The 18,456-nt window shown below is 39.1% G+C and overlaps 1 protein-coding gene across 1 annotated transcript in view; it reads right to left on the bottom strand.

Moving 5' to 3' along the window:
* Positions 1-871: 871 nt before the first annotated feature.
* ipo11 (importin 11) overlaps positions 872-18,456 on the bottom strand; it is a 125,447-nt gene continuing 107,862 nt past the window's right edge. The window contains exon 30 of the mRNA XM_004547195.3: positions 872-2,886. Coding sequence (XP_004547252.1) covers positions 2,722-2,886 — 165 coding nt within the window. The 3' untranslated portion in view covers positions 872-2,721. The remainder of the gene's footprint in view (positions 2,887-18,456) is intronic.

Raw genomic sequence — 18,456 nt, 5'->3', positions numbered from 1 at the left:
GTGAGGGTGAACAAATTTTGTACAAAAATTTATTCAATTTATTCCCCAGAATGAATTGTAATAATCTCAGTCATCACTTGAACTCTCTCATAAAACTATCATAAAGTCATATTTATTCTGTGCATTGGCATCACTGCCCCTCCCTGAGCCTGCTTCTGCCAGAAGTTTCTTCCTGTTAAAAGGGAGTTTTTCCTTCCCACTGTTGCCAAAGTGCTTGGTCATAGGGTGTCATATAATTGTTGGGTTTTTCTTTGTATGTATTATTGTAGGGTCTACCTTACAATATAAAGCGCCTTGAGGGGACTGTTGTTGTGATTTGGCGCTATATAAATAAAACTGAACTGAATTGAACTTTTTCTGTTGCTCAAACCAAAGAGCCACAAGCATGGCTGTAGGATCTAGTTCTATTTCCCACTAATTGCCAGTTCATTTCCTTGTACTTTCTCAGTAGTTATTGCCCCATTTTTCTAACTGACAGCTTCCTTTAAAAAAATGAAAAAGAAAAAAAAGAGCGTCTACCAAACTGACTTGAGTTTGCACATCAGTCATGCTGTACTCTCAAGAGAGGATGCATCTAAACCTTATGCTTACCATCATATTTCAGTGTCCTCAGCCTCTCCCACTCGTGCTCCTTTTCACTGCAATCAGTGGCTCAGTCCTTGAGGTTCCAGAATTAAGGACAACTTCCAAGTCCATTGCATTATCTGCAGGACAATTATGTCTGATCTGCTAGAAAAATGCACTCAATAGAATAAGACTGCAAAAAACAAAAAAACAAAACAAAACAAAACAAAAAAAGTACATCAAAAACTCAATAGGGACTACTGTTTTCAGTTACACAAAATAAGCACTGGGAATACAAAGACAACTATTCTGGCTGATTACTGCATTTTATTGAAGGCTTTGGAATATAAGTATTTTTCCCCATGAAAACATAACCAAGAGTTATAGCTCCAGAACTTCCTCTACTATGTCGTTTTGAAAACAAACTTAATAATTTCAATCAAGAGTTAACAAGTGAAGAAATCTTCTACTGTTGAACTAGTTAAGTAGTCAACATAATAGTAAAAAGGTCTTGTGTTTCACGGGCAGGTAAGGCTGAAAGCATAAGGCTGTAATTCTGACTGCTACTCAACTCTTATCACAGTGTCAAAGGAGCTAATGTCAGGGCCATCGCTTTCTCGAGAAGGTTAACACGCACCACGATGAAAAAAGAAAACAAATTGTTAAACCATAAAAAAAAACTTATGTAAATGAGTCTAAAATTGCGACATAGTTTAGACAATGTTTCCTACTGTGTGTGTAAAAATGCAACTATTAAATACTTAAGTGCCAATATTCAGTAATTTATTACTTTTCTTTATCAAATAGGTTTGTTCCTATTTATTAAGCATTTTAAGATAGAACACAAAAACAAATGACTCCTCTCAAATCAAATATATCAAACTGTCACGCCAATTACAGGCCAATTCAGAAACAAAAATAAAAAGACTGCAGGACAGCTAACTTCTTTTCCACCAGTGATGCATTGTGATTCTTTTCAATGGCTCTGAAAGCCACTTGATAACAGCCGCACAGGCCAGAATTAAATTCTTCCAAATTAAAGTGAGGACGAAACCTAACAGCATGTCACATTTGGAATAAGTCAAAATGAAGATGTGGCATCAAATCAAGATAAGGCTCTCAATGCGCCTAATGCAACTTCAGCCTAGTATGCACAATCCTGTCGCACTACTCTGAGGTCTTCTACAATTGTGTTTAAGTATACTGACGTGAAAAGAATGAAAAAGATGTGACCATTTTGGTTATTAAAGTGCTCCAACACACCATCAATTAGCAGCGGTATGTATATATAAACATAGTTCAGCACTTTTACAAATCAACCATTTAAAAAGCTCCCATTCTGCAATCAAAAAACAAAAAACAAAATTCTAAGCCACCATACAAAGAAAACCAAAAAAACACTTTAGTTCTCTCAGTAGTTACTTCAATTTGACCTCAGGTTATGACAAAATTATTATTAAAAAAAATAGCTGTAGAGAAATTAACATGATGTAAAAACAAACTACAAATAATGTCAGGCAGAATATCATCCATACTTTACATACATACAAAATTACATTTCATTTTTTTCTCTTTTAAGAATAGATTCTGTAAACACTGCTTCAGGTCCTTCAGGTTTGATTTATCCCCTTTTCTGCTACAATCTGTATGTTTTTCCATAGAAAATAGTCCGAGGCTCCTGTTCTGGCACTGCAGATGATTCTTCCCCCACCCCCATACTCCCCAACCGTCACAACATTAATTTAACTTTTTCAATTTTCTACCTATTTCACAGCAAAACCAAAAAAAGTGAGGAAAAATATAAGTATTGAGTGGAAGCTCTAGTGCGTTGATGTTGTCATGTAGGTGTTTTAAAAACGTGAAGATACTCTGACCCACATAAACCCAGTCTTTATAAAAAAGGGAAGGACAAGAAATAAGATAATAGAGAGGGCGGCGGGGGTCGGTGGGGGCATGGGGTGTTAGCTGAGGACAGTTGACAAGGCTAGGTTTTGAATATAGATAAGGCATAGCATGGGCAGAGGTTGGGGAGGTTTGAATTAGGAGTCCACATGTCAGGCAGATTGTTAGCCTTTCCAGTACATTTTCAAAAATGGGGTCAGAGGGTAGCATTAGGCAAGGACGTTTCTGTAAGGTAGTGAAGACTTTAGATGTGATTTAGAGGCCTTGGAGGAACTCCTGGAGCTGCCTGACGAGCTCCGTGTCCACAGTTTCCATCAGGGCTCCAAAGCCCTGGTCCCCCATCAGGGCCTGCTGCGCCTTCAGCTTTTCATAGACAAACTGCTGGAGAGAAACGCTGTGCACCGGATCCTCCAGGGCCAACTGCAGGAGGACAAAGAAAATGGAGAGTGGAAAAATTAGTGATCCCACCTGAGAAAGGGTCTGTTAGGCAGCGCTTTGGGAGAAAACAAAAACACCAGCAAACCAGCTGCTCATGGTTGTAATGTAGGTCTTAACAGTTCCCATACATTCATTTCAGAGGCTGTTCAAGATACAGTAAGTAAATATCCAATTTTGAACTGAAGGGAGGATTAATGTTCTGGTACAAACTCAGATCTGGATTTTTGATTTTTCCCTCTCAGACTCGATTTCATTTCCATGATCTAATAACTTTTGGAAGAGATGCTGCCCTACACCAGGCTATTATTTTTGGTTACTGTCTCGGTATAGAAGCTTTTACTCCGGTTTTCAGAATTTTTAATGGTTTAGATGAATACTTAGCACTCTGAAGGACAACTACACATTTCCTTTTTACGACGCAGGATTATTGGTATTGCACACTATAAATAGTGGAGAGATACAGAGCAATATATACAAAGTATGTGACAGGAACAAAACAGGATGAAACACAAAAATTCATGACTACAGAGAGATACTACACCTAGAGAATAAGGAAAGCGTATCTTAATTAGAAAAGAAAGTGTAATCTTGATTCACTTAAAGAAAGAATATCAACATAATCCATAAAATGACCTGCCTGACAAAAAAGGCAAATCCACTAATTACTCTTAATTTTATTAATGCCTGCTATGTGTTGCAATGTGTGTAAGTAGGTGTGTAAAGGACTTTCACTGAAAATGCACTGTGGATTTTTTTACAAAAAAGGAGGAAAATACAACAGAAACCTTTTACGTGTGGCGACTCTGACATATATAACTAACAGAAAACGTACACAAGGAAAAATAATTCAGTATTCACAGTCACTGTCATTCATCTTATACCGAAGAAAGCGCTGGAAAAATAATAATTGACAACAGTGTAAAAAAAAACAAAAAAACAAAAACAAGCACAGAAGACTTGAATGGTGGACTACAGCTAACACATTTCTGTAAACCTGCACACTGTCATTTATTTTCTGTGAAATGAAGCAGAGGCAAACACAACAGATGGCAAAAGCCTGAAAGCCGGGACTCGGTCTGCAAATAAATTAGAGAGGTATACAAGTTCTGTTAACACCACTGCACAAACAAAACTTCCACGCATGCAGTCAAGTTTTGAAGATTTCTTTTTGTGTGCGTCTAATAAAATGTATAAAGACAATTTTAGTCACCCTTATATGTTTTTAATCAGTGTGGGTACCTTACTATATCACCGTTTGTAACATTTCCACGTATTCTGGCTCTTTTTTTTTTTGCTATGATTTCCCCACAGATTAATTATCATTGTTGCTTCAAAGCAGGTGAGTATCTTGAATTAAAAAAAAAAAAAAAACTCTCCTTGTGATCTCCTTTATCACCTAGCACAAACTTGACATTTTGGCGAGCGTGTTCACTCTTAATCACATCAGCCCACAACTGAAAAACAACTCTGGGTCCTTAGAGAAGCACAATATTGCAGTGGCAAATCTTAGTCTCTAGCCAATCACTGGAAACAATACTTGTCATACTAATTTGGTCTTCGTCATTACAATGCTATCAAACTAGTAAAGAGTGGATGTTGCAGAGTGGCTTAATGGAAAAGCTTTCATCTGAGCTGCATAATTACCTTCTCTCTGTATACCACAACATCTTTAAGGTCTTTTTTGTGTGTATGGGTGTGTGCGTCAGAAGCCACATATCATGGCACTTGAATACATTTTTAATCACCATGGTCCTCTTAAGCATCTACTATGATCAAACTAGGGAAAACATTATTAATGCAATTCTTCATATGTCTCAGTAAATATCAGATTAGTTTGGGTTAAACAGGAATAGAAGCAATTAAGTCTGTATGTAGAGATTACAATATTTCAGCAGCAATGTAGCCCCTTATCAGGACTGCACACTTCATATATACTAAATGAGCTTTTTAGAAAAATGCCAGAAAAACAATTCAAGTCTTTGCATATGATAGGGTGTGGATGAAAGTTTGCTGAAGTAGTGTAAATTATTAATATTATAATTATTATTAAATTTTTATTATTAATAAAGATTAAAGAGAAATTGATAAGTGAATAGAATTAAGAAAATAAACAGAATGTACACTCGCCAAGGTACTTCATTAGTTAACCCTGTTCAACTGCTAATCAACCCAAGTATATAATCACCCAATCACATGGCAGCAACCTTATGGATTTATGTAGATATGGTCTTGATTGTATGGTTGAAGTTCAAACCAAGCATCAGAATGTGTAAGAAAGTTAACTTAAGTGACTTTGTATGGTTGTTGGTGCCAAACAAGCTGGTCTGAGTTATTTGGAAATTGCTGATCTACTAGATTTATAATAACCACTCGATATAACCAAGGTGTGCAGAAGAACAACTCTGAACCTACAACACACTGACCCTTGAAGCAGATCAGCTACAGCAACAGGAGACTACACAAGGTGACACTCCTATTCCTGTCAGAGAAGAACAGGAAACTGAGGATAAAATTTGCAAAGGCTCACCAAAATTGGAGAACAGACGATGCCTCTGATGAATGGAAAAAGAGAGATACAGAGAAACCCCTTTCCCGCATCCAGCACAAAGAGGAAGTAACATAAGTGATATGAGCAGAAGAATAGTCATTTTCTGTTGTAACAGAAATTTGGCATAAACAACATGAACTCATGGGTCCTTCCTGCCTGGTATCAGCAGTTCAGGCTGTTGCTGGTGGTGGAATAGTGAGGTGGGGGGCGGGGTATTTTCCTGGAACACTTCGGACCCCTTTCAACCAAGTGAACATTGTTAAAATGCCACAACTAACCTCTATTATGCTGTGATCATCATCTCTTTATGACCGCAGTGTATCCATCTTCTGATGGTTGCTTCAAGCAGGATAACACATCCCTGACAAAACTCCTCTTAAGCTGGTTTCACAATGAATTCATCACAATCACCATGTCTCCCATCCAATAAAGCACATTTGGGCTTTGGAGAAACAGTAAATCAAATTGTGGATGCGCAGGAATAGCACCTTGTTGAATATGTCCCACAAACGAAACAAAGCCGTTCTTAAGGAAAATGGGGGGCCAACCTGGTAATACTGAGGTGTAAATGTTTCTGTACCCCAAAAAATAAAGTTCTGAGATAGAGCAATGGACTGTATTTAGGACATGCTGTGTTGAGACTGTGCACATAGCAACACTGATCAAAAGCAGTTTACAATGTTGCCACTATCAGTATAAACAGTATGCACGACCCATTGTCAACACAGGGGGAAAAACAAGGGCGGAGATGAGAAGACAAGAGAAGAGGAAAAAAAATAACGGTGACACGAGGCAACAAAAGGTGTAGATGTGATGGGTACAAAGGAATGAAATGTGATAAGGGAACGAGGAGACAAATATGACAAAAGAGGGAAAGAATCGTCATGCATGGGAATTAAGTACCAGGAACTGGCTAAGTAATGTGATTCAAAGAACCCCATAAAGGCAGCGAGTGATAAAAACAAGATGACGTGGGATGCAAGAGTGGGCAATCATAGCTCTACCTCATTGTTCAGGACAGAGAAAAGAGATGAGTGGGAAACATGAGAGAGTTGAAGAGAGACAGCTGAAATGACAGGGGCTGTAAAAGCCCTCATCTCTAAAGTAATCCCGAGACTACTGTTGTCCTTTTCCAAAGCAAACGGTTCTCAGTTATTTCTATAAAACCATCAGTGTTATTTAAAATTGGCCAATGAGGGACTTTAAACACACTTAATTCACACAACATCATGTGTACCAGGGACCAAGATCCTTAAAGCTCTCTGAATGACAGGCTCACACAAAGACAAATGGTATTAGTACAATGATTGCCAATATTGGTTTCGGGACTGGGATTAGCAAGGACATATTGCAAAGATAATAATCTCACAGATTTCACAATAGTAAGCCTTTTTTTTTTTAGATCCTCAACTTTCTGATCTCTCAGACCTGCTCTCCTATTTCCACTCTTACAGTTTACTACAACAGACTACTCTATTCAGTCGAAAAACACATTTGTACTGTAGCAGAGGATATGAAAGGAAACTAAGTCAGGCAGACAAATGCTAACTGAAGTTAATGATGCAATAACCTGTACTTTTCCAGCTTTTATCTCACATCCCGTGGTGCCTCATGTCTAACTGCAAACACACAAATACCCCGCAGGAGCGCGAGTGTGTGAGCACATACACCGACTTCTGTGTGATGTAATGAACTGTGGGCCTGCATGATGTATTGAAGTGTAAACTAAGAACTGTATTGTGTAAGGAGATGCTGACAGCACCGGGCTTAGTGGATTACACTGCGGGCAAATGTTAATTTCATCAGCTAATTTACAACACATCATCTGCAGCCTCGCCAGCTCGTCGCCTTTAGAATCTCTAACTAGACATGTAAGCTGCTCTCAAGTGGTCAAATTTGACTCAAAGCATCATGCTGTTTAAGAGAAGCTATTGTCAACTCAGGTTTTAATGGCATCGCCGTCTTAAACAAATACCATCATATACATTAAAAAAAGTAAACTTATATTCTCTTATTTTTTCTGCATGTAAATTTTCTGTCATGCATTATCAGTGTTTGGGTTATAATGTATTATGCATAACACTTAAAAGCAAAAATAATACAGTATTTATTTGGTTCAAAGTGAGTAATCCATTGGACACGTTTTAGACTTTTGCACTACTCCGAGAGGTGCGCTGTCACACACTTAGATTGATAATTCTACCTTTAAAACTTACATTTTCACACACATCAGCACAAAGCAGTTTCCTAATGACATATGGAGATCTTTGCACTTCCTGATTTGTAGATACTTTGCCATTTCTATACAGCTTTCTGTGTTAATCAAAGTTAGGTGATTTTTACACCATCTTGCATAAAAAGCAAGAAACAAAACAAAGACACAAAACCACATTGTATGACTTTCAATATAGAGATCATTTAACTCATGCACTGCAAGTGACACATATTTGATTAACATTTGCATTTTGAGTGCTGAATTTAGGAGCAGTAATACGTTAGACAAATGTAAAGTGATTACATTAATGTGCTTCCCCAAACATTGAGGATTAAATGCATTTTTCATAAGCAACATTATTTCTCTATTCATTATTTCATTATTTTTCTCTTGGCAGGTAGTCCAAATCTGGTGTATAAACCTTAGCATGGCAATTTCAGCCATTCTGTTAATAAACAGAAGGGAAGACAAAAACAATCCCATCAGGACACAAATACTGCATAATGACGGTGATTTTGTAAACTGGAAGCATTTCTCATTTATGTCATTTGTTCAGTTGCTTGATGGGAGTGAACTATGTGAAATATGATTGGTTCAGGTCATTTGAGGCAAGGTTTCAATTTTGGAGTTTGTACTGTGAAGAAGATAAAACGGCAAAGTAATTGGGGGCTCTGGATAAGTGGGGAAAAGATAAAGTAAGAAAATGATAGAGTAAGAAGTGCAAGTGCAATAACCAAAAAAGTAAACATGGTTTGCCAAAACAATAGGTATAGTAAAAACAACTACAAGTAAAACTGACTGAAAGGATGAACTGAAAGAAAAAAAAAAAGCATCTGTATTAATATTAGGTAACCTTGCGCACAAGCCAAAAACAAACAAAAGAAAAACCCCAACAACAAAAATCCCTCCACGACATAAAAAGTAGGAAAGAAATATGAAACCAGTAAAGTTTGAGGGGAAAAGAAAAGGAATAATGATGAGAGAAAAGGACAGAGGGAGAGTGACATGCTTCCTGCTGCAGCTCACTGATAAAGAAGCAATGGTCGCCATGCCACAGAAGAAGATAAATGAGAGGGAGGATGAATAGAAGAGACAAATGAGATGTGAAGGAAGTGGAAAAGGTTTGGTAGATGTCTAGTGAGAAGATATAGAGGGGGAAAAAAAGAAGGAGACAGAATAGAGAAGTAGGCGAGATACGCTCTGAAGGAAAAAACTGTAATTATGACGATAATGATAATAATAATGATCCTAAGCACCCACGGCAGTCCGCTTTTACCTCATGCAAAATACCCAATAAAAAGCCTACATTTGTTCCATCTGTTCTGACATTACTTAGAGAGGTTGCCAAACACCTTTTTGCTTGCATCTTTTTTCTGCAACCAGTGTTGTCACACGAACAACTGTTTTCAAGGTGGCACAGTTTCACAAATCCATGCCAAAAACATGTAATTTAGCCTCTACTCAATATTTGCTTGGAAGTTATTCATACACCTTTGTCTGGGAAATAAGCTAATCTGCGCCAGCAGGCTGGAGAAGAATATAGCCTCAGCACACCTGAGAGAGTTTGGAACATGAAATTATTTGATCATGTCACCCCACTTCTAGGTGTAAAGTGGCTTACCTAAACAGAACAGAGGGCTACTTAATGTTATTGTATGCAGCTGTTCTTTAGTTGGAACAGAGTGTTTTTTTTACTGGGAAAAGGGCTTTCCATACCTGACACATTGGACCACCCTAACTTTTGGTGGCATTGATTAAATAAGATGCTTCTCCGCAACGATTCTGACATGATGGCATCTTATGCTTGTTGCAGATTTGTTGGTTGGACACTGATGATGAGAATCTCCCATTCCACCACAATGCAAAGATGCTCTGCTGGATTGAGATCTGGCAACTTTGTTGTCCGTTTCAGTATAGTGAACTCACTGTGTTCAAGAAACCACTTTGAGAAGATGGCTACATTTTGGTCCATAAAGGAATTTATGAGACACTCAACTGGCCCAAAAGTGTGCCAACAAAATATTCCCCACACCATTAAACTACCAGCACCAGCCTGAACCATTAACACAAGTAAGGATAGATCCATGCTTTTACAGGTACACTGTTTACTCCAAATTCTGACACTACCAATCAAATGTTGCAGCAGATATCAAATGATTTAGTACTTTCCTGCTTATATACAGTACTTTATGTGACAAGACATAAGTTTTTAACTCACTGTGTGTTCACGCGCAACTTTTCTTATAATCATTAGTTGATATTAATCTCTGGCTCTCTTCAATAGCGCGTCGTTATCCTGTCTTCGTTCTCTCACCTGAACTGGTCGCAGCAGATGGGCTCCACTTCCTGAGCCTGGTTCTGCTGGAGGTTTGTTGTTATTAAAAGAGTTTACATTCCCACCAATTGCCAAAAAAAGCTTGCTCAAAGGGTGTCATATGATTATTGGGGTTTTCTCTGAGTTTTTTTGTATTATTGTAACATCGTTATCTTACAATTTAAAGCACCTTGAGGCAACTTGTTTTAAATTTGGAAATATAAATTAAATTGAATTAAATTGAAACGTGACATATGTTACATGCAAAATACTTTTGTCTCTTTTTTTGTTTACGTTCATCAGTGTCTCTGGATGAACAGACCTATCACTGGGCTTGTCTGTGTCAAACAATATGTGTTGCATTAGGCATACGGTGCAAACAATGCCAACCACTTGTAGTAAATTATTCACAACTTGGCAGCTTAAAAGTTTTAAGCCATACATTTTAGTATCTGTGAATAATATCTGCATACTTGTATATGATCGAATCTATATACAAAAAAAGTCCCCAATTTATCACAGGCATATTTTCTTATGTGCTGCAAAAGATATTTTTCATTCTATAGTTACTTAAAACCAGTGGGTGAGCTCATGGAAAACACCATCAATCTGAATAGACAGTTTAAAAAAAAAAAAAAAAAAGATGATCCAGTTTACATTAAAAGACCAAACTCGAGATTAAAATCATTCTATAAAGTGTAGCATAATCATGATGTGTCAAAAACCTTCACTGCTGATAAAAAAAAATGCTGCCATGAATGATGGTCCTTCAATACAATAATCATAGGCATTGTGGTTTAAGTAAATCCCACTTAGAAAGTATGATGCTTATAAGCACGGAAAGACAAAATCACGTAAAGATTAATTGTTGAATTTGCTCTTTTCATGGGATTTTTTTTTCCAGTAAAAGTGCAGGATAATGGGGCATTGCCCTAATGCAAGGCGTCACATCAGATTGAAGTTGAGACTGATTATGAACATCAAAGAATAAGGATAGCAAAGAATTGCTCCTATGCCAGTAATTATGGAAGCATATATAAGAGTGTGGCTAATGGATATTATGCAAGAGAGGGGGTCTATATGTGTGCATGTTTTGTTGGCAGAGCTACGCTGGCTTGGTGGGAATGGGCCTGCTGAACATCCGAGTCTGACACTAATCCTATTACCTCTACTCCAACTGCTGCAGATATCAGCTATTGACTGTTGTCCCCACATACACTGTCCTGATTAAAGGACACCTACATACTTATACACGCAAGCATATATCTTAAGTTATTGGGCGGGGATAAATAAACATACATAGAACATGTAAACATAGACATGTTAATTCCACATTTTAAATGTAAAAGATGTAGCACTAAAATCTTCTTTCCACAGACATTCCAATTCGATGTGAATTTTTAAAGCATAATTTCAGCTTGACGATGACTAACACAAACTCATGTGTCGTTATTCACATTCAGCTCGAGAGCAATTCAATTCCAACATTTTAAAGCCCACTACAGGCTTTTTATGCTCTTAAAGCATAAACATACAGTGGCTGGAGGGGAGTCTCTTAGCATCGGAGCAGCCAGTCCTTGTGTTTGCAGTAGCACATTTATTCTTCCTGTGAAAACCTCCAGTACAATCTTTCTGTCTCATAAGTGTGTTTTGATGCATATAAAACACAAACATGTGCAGGAAATGTCCACTAGTCCCAAAAGCCCTAAATAAATCCAGGACAGGAACAAATGGCACAGTAGATGATACTGAAGAAAAAAGTAAAAAAAAAAAAAGGTTAAAATAACTAATTAAAAATAAATTTTGCATAATTTGAGAATTTTGTGTATCCAAGTATGGGAACAAAACATTCATAAATAGAGTGTCCAGATCTAATGATCAGGTTAGCTCTTATTTACAGAAGAAATTTAAGTGTGAGGGGGAAAAAAGTATTGCTTGGTGATATAAAGTCAACTCAGTCAGTATAATAATGGCTATAGACATCCTGATCTCACCAACCTTGCAGCTGAGCAGAAGCAGACTGTCCCTTTCATTGCACCAATGGCATTTTGTCTTGACTTGTATTAAACGATACTGACTGCACTTGCACCACTGGACTCCCACAGCTCCGTTTAGAAGTGATCAGTACCTTGCTTTTAGTCAGTTGGGTGTTTTTGTGTTGCCTGCAGACTCTGTCTCCCACCACTTACAATGACAAAGATTGATTTTTTGTAATTTTTCTGTGTACCACCACAGAAGAGTTTAAATGAAATAATCAAGAAGTGATTGAAGTGCAAATTTTCAGCTTTAAGGGGGTTAACTGTTTAAAATTTAGACCGACTTTAATCAAATCTTTAGACTAGTAAATAGGAGAAATTTCCTGACCAATTGCTTGTTTACGTCTCGCTCAAAAATACAGATGAATTTATGCTAATAAGGCATTTTCAGTCATGCGTTGCCCAAAAAAAAAAAAACCTTTGAGACCGCATTGCTTTCTACTACTTTAGCATACAGTATTGCTAAGCTAATGAAAACCTCAGACAAAGAATCTGCATTACTTACAAAAACAAAAAAAAAAGATCATATATGGCCAATGCTATAATGCTCTCCAAAGGTAACAAACTATAGACAACTACAGACAGCAGCCTTTACGGAAAAGCGTCAGAGCCATTAAGCACTTTACATTTAGTCATCCAGTAAGCATTTGCAATGACGTTTAATACATAATATCAGAAAAATGACTGAAGACATGTATGGCTGAAATCTGAGTCTTGGGGGATTTTAACACTCATTGCTTGACTACTGCTTCTGACCATTTAAAAAGGGTTCTCTACAGCCTTATTATATCTTAATCAGGGAGCCTGGCAGACCTAATCTAAAGAACCCCTCAGGATCAACGCATAACTTCTTAATATAAATAATATGAATGTAATTTCAATTTATATAGGTATTCTAAATGATACAGGCATTCATCACACACAGTGCAGTTCCTTTCAGGTTTATGTATATAATTCCATATATCGAGCCTGAGTCGCATCAAGGGACTTTAGGCACTAAGGTAAGAACTCTACAGTATTTTGGAGAAAAAAACCCCAAGAACCAGATGACCCCTATGAGCAAGCACTTTGTAATAGTGGGAAGGAGAAACTCCCTTTTTAACAGGAAGAAACCTCCAGCACAACCAGGTTCAAGGAGGGACAGCCATCTGCTGTGACCGGTTGGGGGCTAGGGGACAGAGAAAAGATATTAAATGCTGCGCTGGGGTCGAACATGACAAGCATAGAGATGAGTCCACTGTCAGAGGCCATAAGGTCATTGGTAATCTTCACTAGTGCTGTTTCAGTGAAATGCTAAAACCTGACTGAAACTTCTGTTCCTCTGCAAATGATCAATTAGCAGTTTCAAAATTTTTTGAAATAGGAGGACGCCTGAAGATTGGTCTATAATGAGCAAAAACAGCTGGATCAAGTAACGGCTTTTTAAGCTGTGGTTTAATTGCAGCCACCTTAAAAGCTTGTGGTACCTTATCCAGTGATAGAGATACATCAATCATATTTAACATTTTAGCGTTAATTAATGATAAGACTTCTTTGAACAGTCTTGTACCGAGGTGGTACTTTTAGACATGTTGAAAATTTAAAGGAAGAAATTATTTAAGTTAGTTTGCAAAGACTGACAGGAAAGAGAGTCTAAATAAATGGCAGCAGTTATTAAAGTTGCTGTACATGTCTGCAGGATGGCTGTGAAGGTTGTGGCAATCCACAACAGCAGCTGTAATGGCAGGCTATATTAGTTTTACAAATAACATTTCATTACAAGTGTTTCAATATATATATCTAGCATTCACTAATAAACAAAGACTACAACAAACTATGCAATACCCAACACATCTACATAATTTAATGTAGGAGATTCTTATGGAAAATTAAACCTGAGGCTTGGGTAATGGACATCATTAGTTACACTTTTAAAATGAAGTATAAAAACTGAGCTCTCACTGTAAGCAGCTAATTGCCTACATTTTAAAACAGACACACAGTTAGCGACAATATAAAGAATTTATTCTTTTTCTTTATAAACTTCAGCAGTTCTCTCCAAGTATGTATTAGATCATGCATGAACAGAAAAGCATGCTAGTGTGCATACTACAAAATCCAGCTGGAAGCAGGATTGTGTACCCATGTAGTTTCACAAACTGCATTTGACCTTTGTGAACTTTATACCATACCTTATAGAGTGAGGGTATGGTGTTGGAAAATAACCATAATTTGACCAGTCAAAGGAGCTTGCAAAGAAAAGCGTCTGGGCTTCTTTAAGTTGCTTGAAGACGTTTCACCTCTCATCCGAGAAGCTTCTTCAGTTCTAAGGTCAAATGGTGGAGAGTCCCAGATATAAACCTAGTGGGAGTGACCCCACAGAGGGACAAAAGGACCCCCTGATGATCCTCTAATCGCCTGAGCCAAGGTGTGAAACTGGGCGTGGGTCCCAATCAGCCAGAGTTTCGGGTGTGTTCATTGTGAAACCTGGCCCCACCTTATCATGCGAATTCCTGAGGTCAGATGGCCCAGGATGTGAGTGGGCGTTAAGGCGTCTGGGAAGGGATCTCAAAACTGGATTATAGATGGCAGAGAGTTGGTGTTGTAAACCCCCGCCTCTGTTCAAAGATGGTCGCTCACGGTGGACATAGATGGCTTCTTTCACTCCTCTTTCAAAACCATCTGTCCTTTGATGGTTTGAAAGAGGTTTATATCTGGGACTCTCCACCATTTGACCTTAGAACTGAAGAAGCTTCTCGGATGAGAGGTGAAACGTCTTCAAGCAACTTAAAGAAGTCCAGACGCTTTTCTTTGCAAGCTCCTTTGACTACGATGACCTGGATGACTGAGAACCTTCACAGACACATAATTTGACCACTCACCTCACCACTGAACACCCACCGCCTGACAGCAGCAGCTGTCCACAGCAAGGCATGATGCCCTGCCACATTGCAAAAGCTAGCCAAGAAGGGCTGGAGGAACAAAACAAAGAGCCTAAGGCATTATAACTCTGCCTCCCAAGAGATCCCAAGCAAGGCGAGTATCCACTCGTGCACTGGAACGCCAATCAATCCATGAAGACTCAAGCCCCTAAAACAAGTCCCTAAGACTTCACTGCCAAAGTTCTTGTGCCAGCCACCAGACAACACAGCTAGAAATTCTGTATCCATGCCTTAAAAGGAAAAGCTGTTTTGGTGGCATGATTGGAAAAAACAGAGTTTCAATATTATGATGGCTGTATGTACATTCAAACATCACACAGGCAATCTAGTTAAGAAATTAAGACAGAAATGAAACTTTCCTATCGTTTGCAGGAGAAAAAAAAAAAAAAAAACGAAAACAGCTGAAGCTGTCTCTCTGTTTAGGAATACGGTGATATGATGTATAGGGCATCAATTCCTAAGGCCTTGGATGTTGATTATCATTATGCCCTTAGGCTTACTAATAGTCATGTTTATAGTGCATCATTAAATCTTATAAGAAAGACATGACAGGCATATCTCATTGTTTATCTGTAAGCCTCTCAGTGGGAAACTGTGACTTTACATCACTAATGCATTAAACTTGTGCTCAAAGCTATATGTCCATGAGCTCAGTTTATTAAAAAAAAGAAAACAGAAAAAAGGAGTGCTTTGGAAACCCCTCGGTGCATTCATTACTAATAGCTATGTCCCCAGTACCAGGACGTATACATTGCACTGACAAATTAGAAAACTACTACAATAAAGAACATAAAAGAAACCAAACAACATCAGACAGAACAGAGTTGAGACATGAGTAGAATAATCGCTGTAAAGAAAAAATAAAAACAAAGATAAAAACACCACATACACAAATGTACACATCTCTCTCTACTTTTCATTAGGGCATGGCCTCTTGACTTCGAGAGCAGATTATTCCTTGATTGCAGTAATTTCCTCACCTAGTGAGGCAGCACGAACGGCAATATCGTAATTAGTACTGTACTAAAGGGCTTAATGTAAGAGTTCCTCAGCATTCTGTCATACAGGTGCATACTAGAAAATGTGTAGCTTAAACAGGCATGAGACTCAACATTTAAATCATTATTGTGTGATTTTTCAGAAAATCAAAGGATTTGAAGAGCAACTCCGAAGAAAACAGTAATAACAATGGCCCGCTAACATGCTCTACCAAAAATTGTGCTTTGGTGTGTATCTGACGGACGAAAGCCAAACCAGTTCCACACCACTGAAGTTGCAGCATTTTTACAAACCAATTCTGGTTCATCTGTTTCATTCAACGATCCACTTTCGCCTCTCTCATTCTTCGTCGCCGCCAGGCTTTTTCTGCCATGTGCGTATGAAAACAAAGGCACTGCGCATGCGTGTCTTACCCATATTCTATCGCGATATTTCTTTTTCTTATCATTGCCTAACATTATACCGGTATTACCACGAACGGTATGATATGGCCCAGCCCTACTAGCAGGATCAGAAAAACATTTCTTTTTAGTGCTCTAAGCAGAAGGCCATGAATTAGAGGAATCGTTGAACCAGGGCTTTGAGTGACAAGCTTGGTCAAACAGTGATATGAGACATCCTGTCTGAAATCTGGTGTGCCATCTGGTATGCACTAAAAGACCAACTTCTGCATTTGTAAGATGGCACTAAGAGGGGAAAGATGCAGTCAGCAACTTTTTCTGTTTAAAACTTTGTAAAATGTCATTAATTGAGGAAGCGCACAGAATAACAAATCACCCAGACCAAAGTTGAGTATTTACAAGGAACTTTTTCTCTTAAGTGGTTGTAGGCTTCTCACATGCATGGAAAACAACAAATATTTGTATTATTGTTATTACCGCTACCGAAGGAGGTATTTGATGTTTGTTTTTTTTAATCGTGTTGCCTTAAAAAACAGTTTTTCTTTATCAGTGTGTTTTGCTTCATGTTCTGTATTACCCTGCGAACAAATTTAAGTGTAATATCACCAGTGTTGGGACTAACGAGTTATTAAATAACGCGTTACAGTAACTACGTTATTATTGTGGTAACGAGCACGGTAACTAGTTATTATGCCAAAATCAGGAACGCGTTACTCGTTACTGGGATTTAGATAGGGTCGTTACTCGTTACTTCGTGTGGTGGCATCGCGGAGCTTCCACAGATTCAGTAACATTAGCAAGTGGTGGAGGCCAGCAGGTGGATGAAGGAAAAAGGAGGCAAGAGGAGAGACCCGAGGCGGCCGCCGGTCCAAGTGTGAACTGAACTTCAGGTAAGAAGTTATGACCTGCAGTCTCTCTGGGTCAGATATAAACCAAGTTTAGGTGGAGTTTATTTTCGTTATGCTGACTTTTTCCGTACTGCGTGATAGCTAGCTTGACGGAGTTTCTATACAGCTGGGTGGGTGCTATGACACTGATGTTGAACTTTATTTTGTTCATAAGTTATTAGAGTTGCCAATCGTCCCGTCTGGTATTCAGAGAAAATATTACGCGTTTCTTATTGAGGTGAAAAGGAACAGTTTGTCCCGTAATTCAGCTACAATGGAAAAGGCACAAAGCTGGAGTTATTCTGTGTTTACGCTGCACAGCTGCCCCTTCTTCTTTCATTCTCCCCCCTCCCTCACCTGTTGCTACTTCAATCATGAAAACTGATCAGTGATCAGCTGATCGTCTCTCTTGTTTATCGCTCACTTTGCGCCGAAAGAGGAAACCAGCGGATGTCGCGCTAAACAACAGCAGCACGTTTAAGCTTGATCAGCTGTTGTAAGAATTTATTTAATATTAATATTAAGTGCATATTAGAGCATGAGGGTGGGAATGGATGTTTGCATATGTGTGTGCCTGTATGTCTGTGTCTATATGTCAGGTTGGGTATCAGACGCCACCTCTCTGGGGACATCTCAGGCCCTCCAAGGTTTGGAGGCCTATCTCCACCCACCACCACTTCCCCTGCCAGTGGCGGACTCCCTCAGGTATCGGTGCCTTGATGGTTCTTTGTGTGTGGGGGTGGGCGTCCGGGTACACACCGGCTCACTCCTTGACGGCCGCTTATCGGGGCCTGGAGCCTGGGGCTCGCTCGGGCCACTTCGGAGGTGGGGTGCCCCCGGCCTCTCGGCCTGGGGCTCGGTCACTCAGGCACAGCTGGCTGCCGGCGGAGCTCACGGGCGCGTCACTGCAACTCCCCCTGGCTTCTGCTCCGCGGCTGCTGAGTGAGCCCTCATCTGGGACTCTCCTCAGCTCTTACTGGGACAGTGGCGCGGCTGCCCCTCTGTTGGCCTTCCTTGGTCTCTTGTGTTCTGGGGGCCTCTGGATGTCTGGAGTTTTGATCTCCTCCATACCTGCTTCATACCCTGGAGGACGGGGCTGTGGCCCCCCCACACTCCCTAGCAGATCGTTACATGGAGAAACCTTTGGAATGCAAGCATGCTGATCCACACAGGTATGCACACGGGTGTACACACGGGTATTCACAGACGCGGACTACAGCTTTCTTGGCTG

Source organism: Maylandia zebra, linkage group LG12, assembly GCF_041146795.1.
Source record: "Maylandia zebra isolate NMK-2024a linkage group LG12, Mzebra_GT3a, whole genome shotgun sequence".
Lineage (NCBI taxonomy): Eukaryota > Metazoa > Chordata > Actinopteri > Cichliformes > Cichlidae > Maylandia > Maylandia zebra.
Note: the sequence above shows the minus strand (reverse complement) of the source record. Positions and strands in the feature narration are given on the sequence as shown.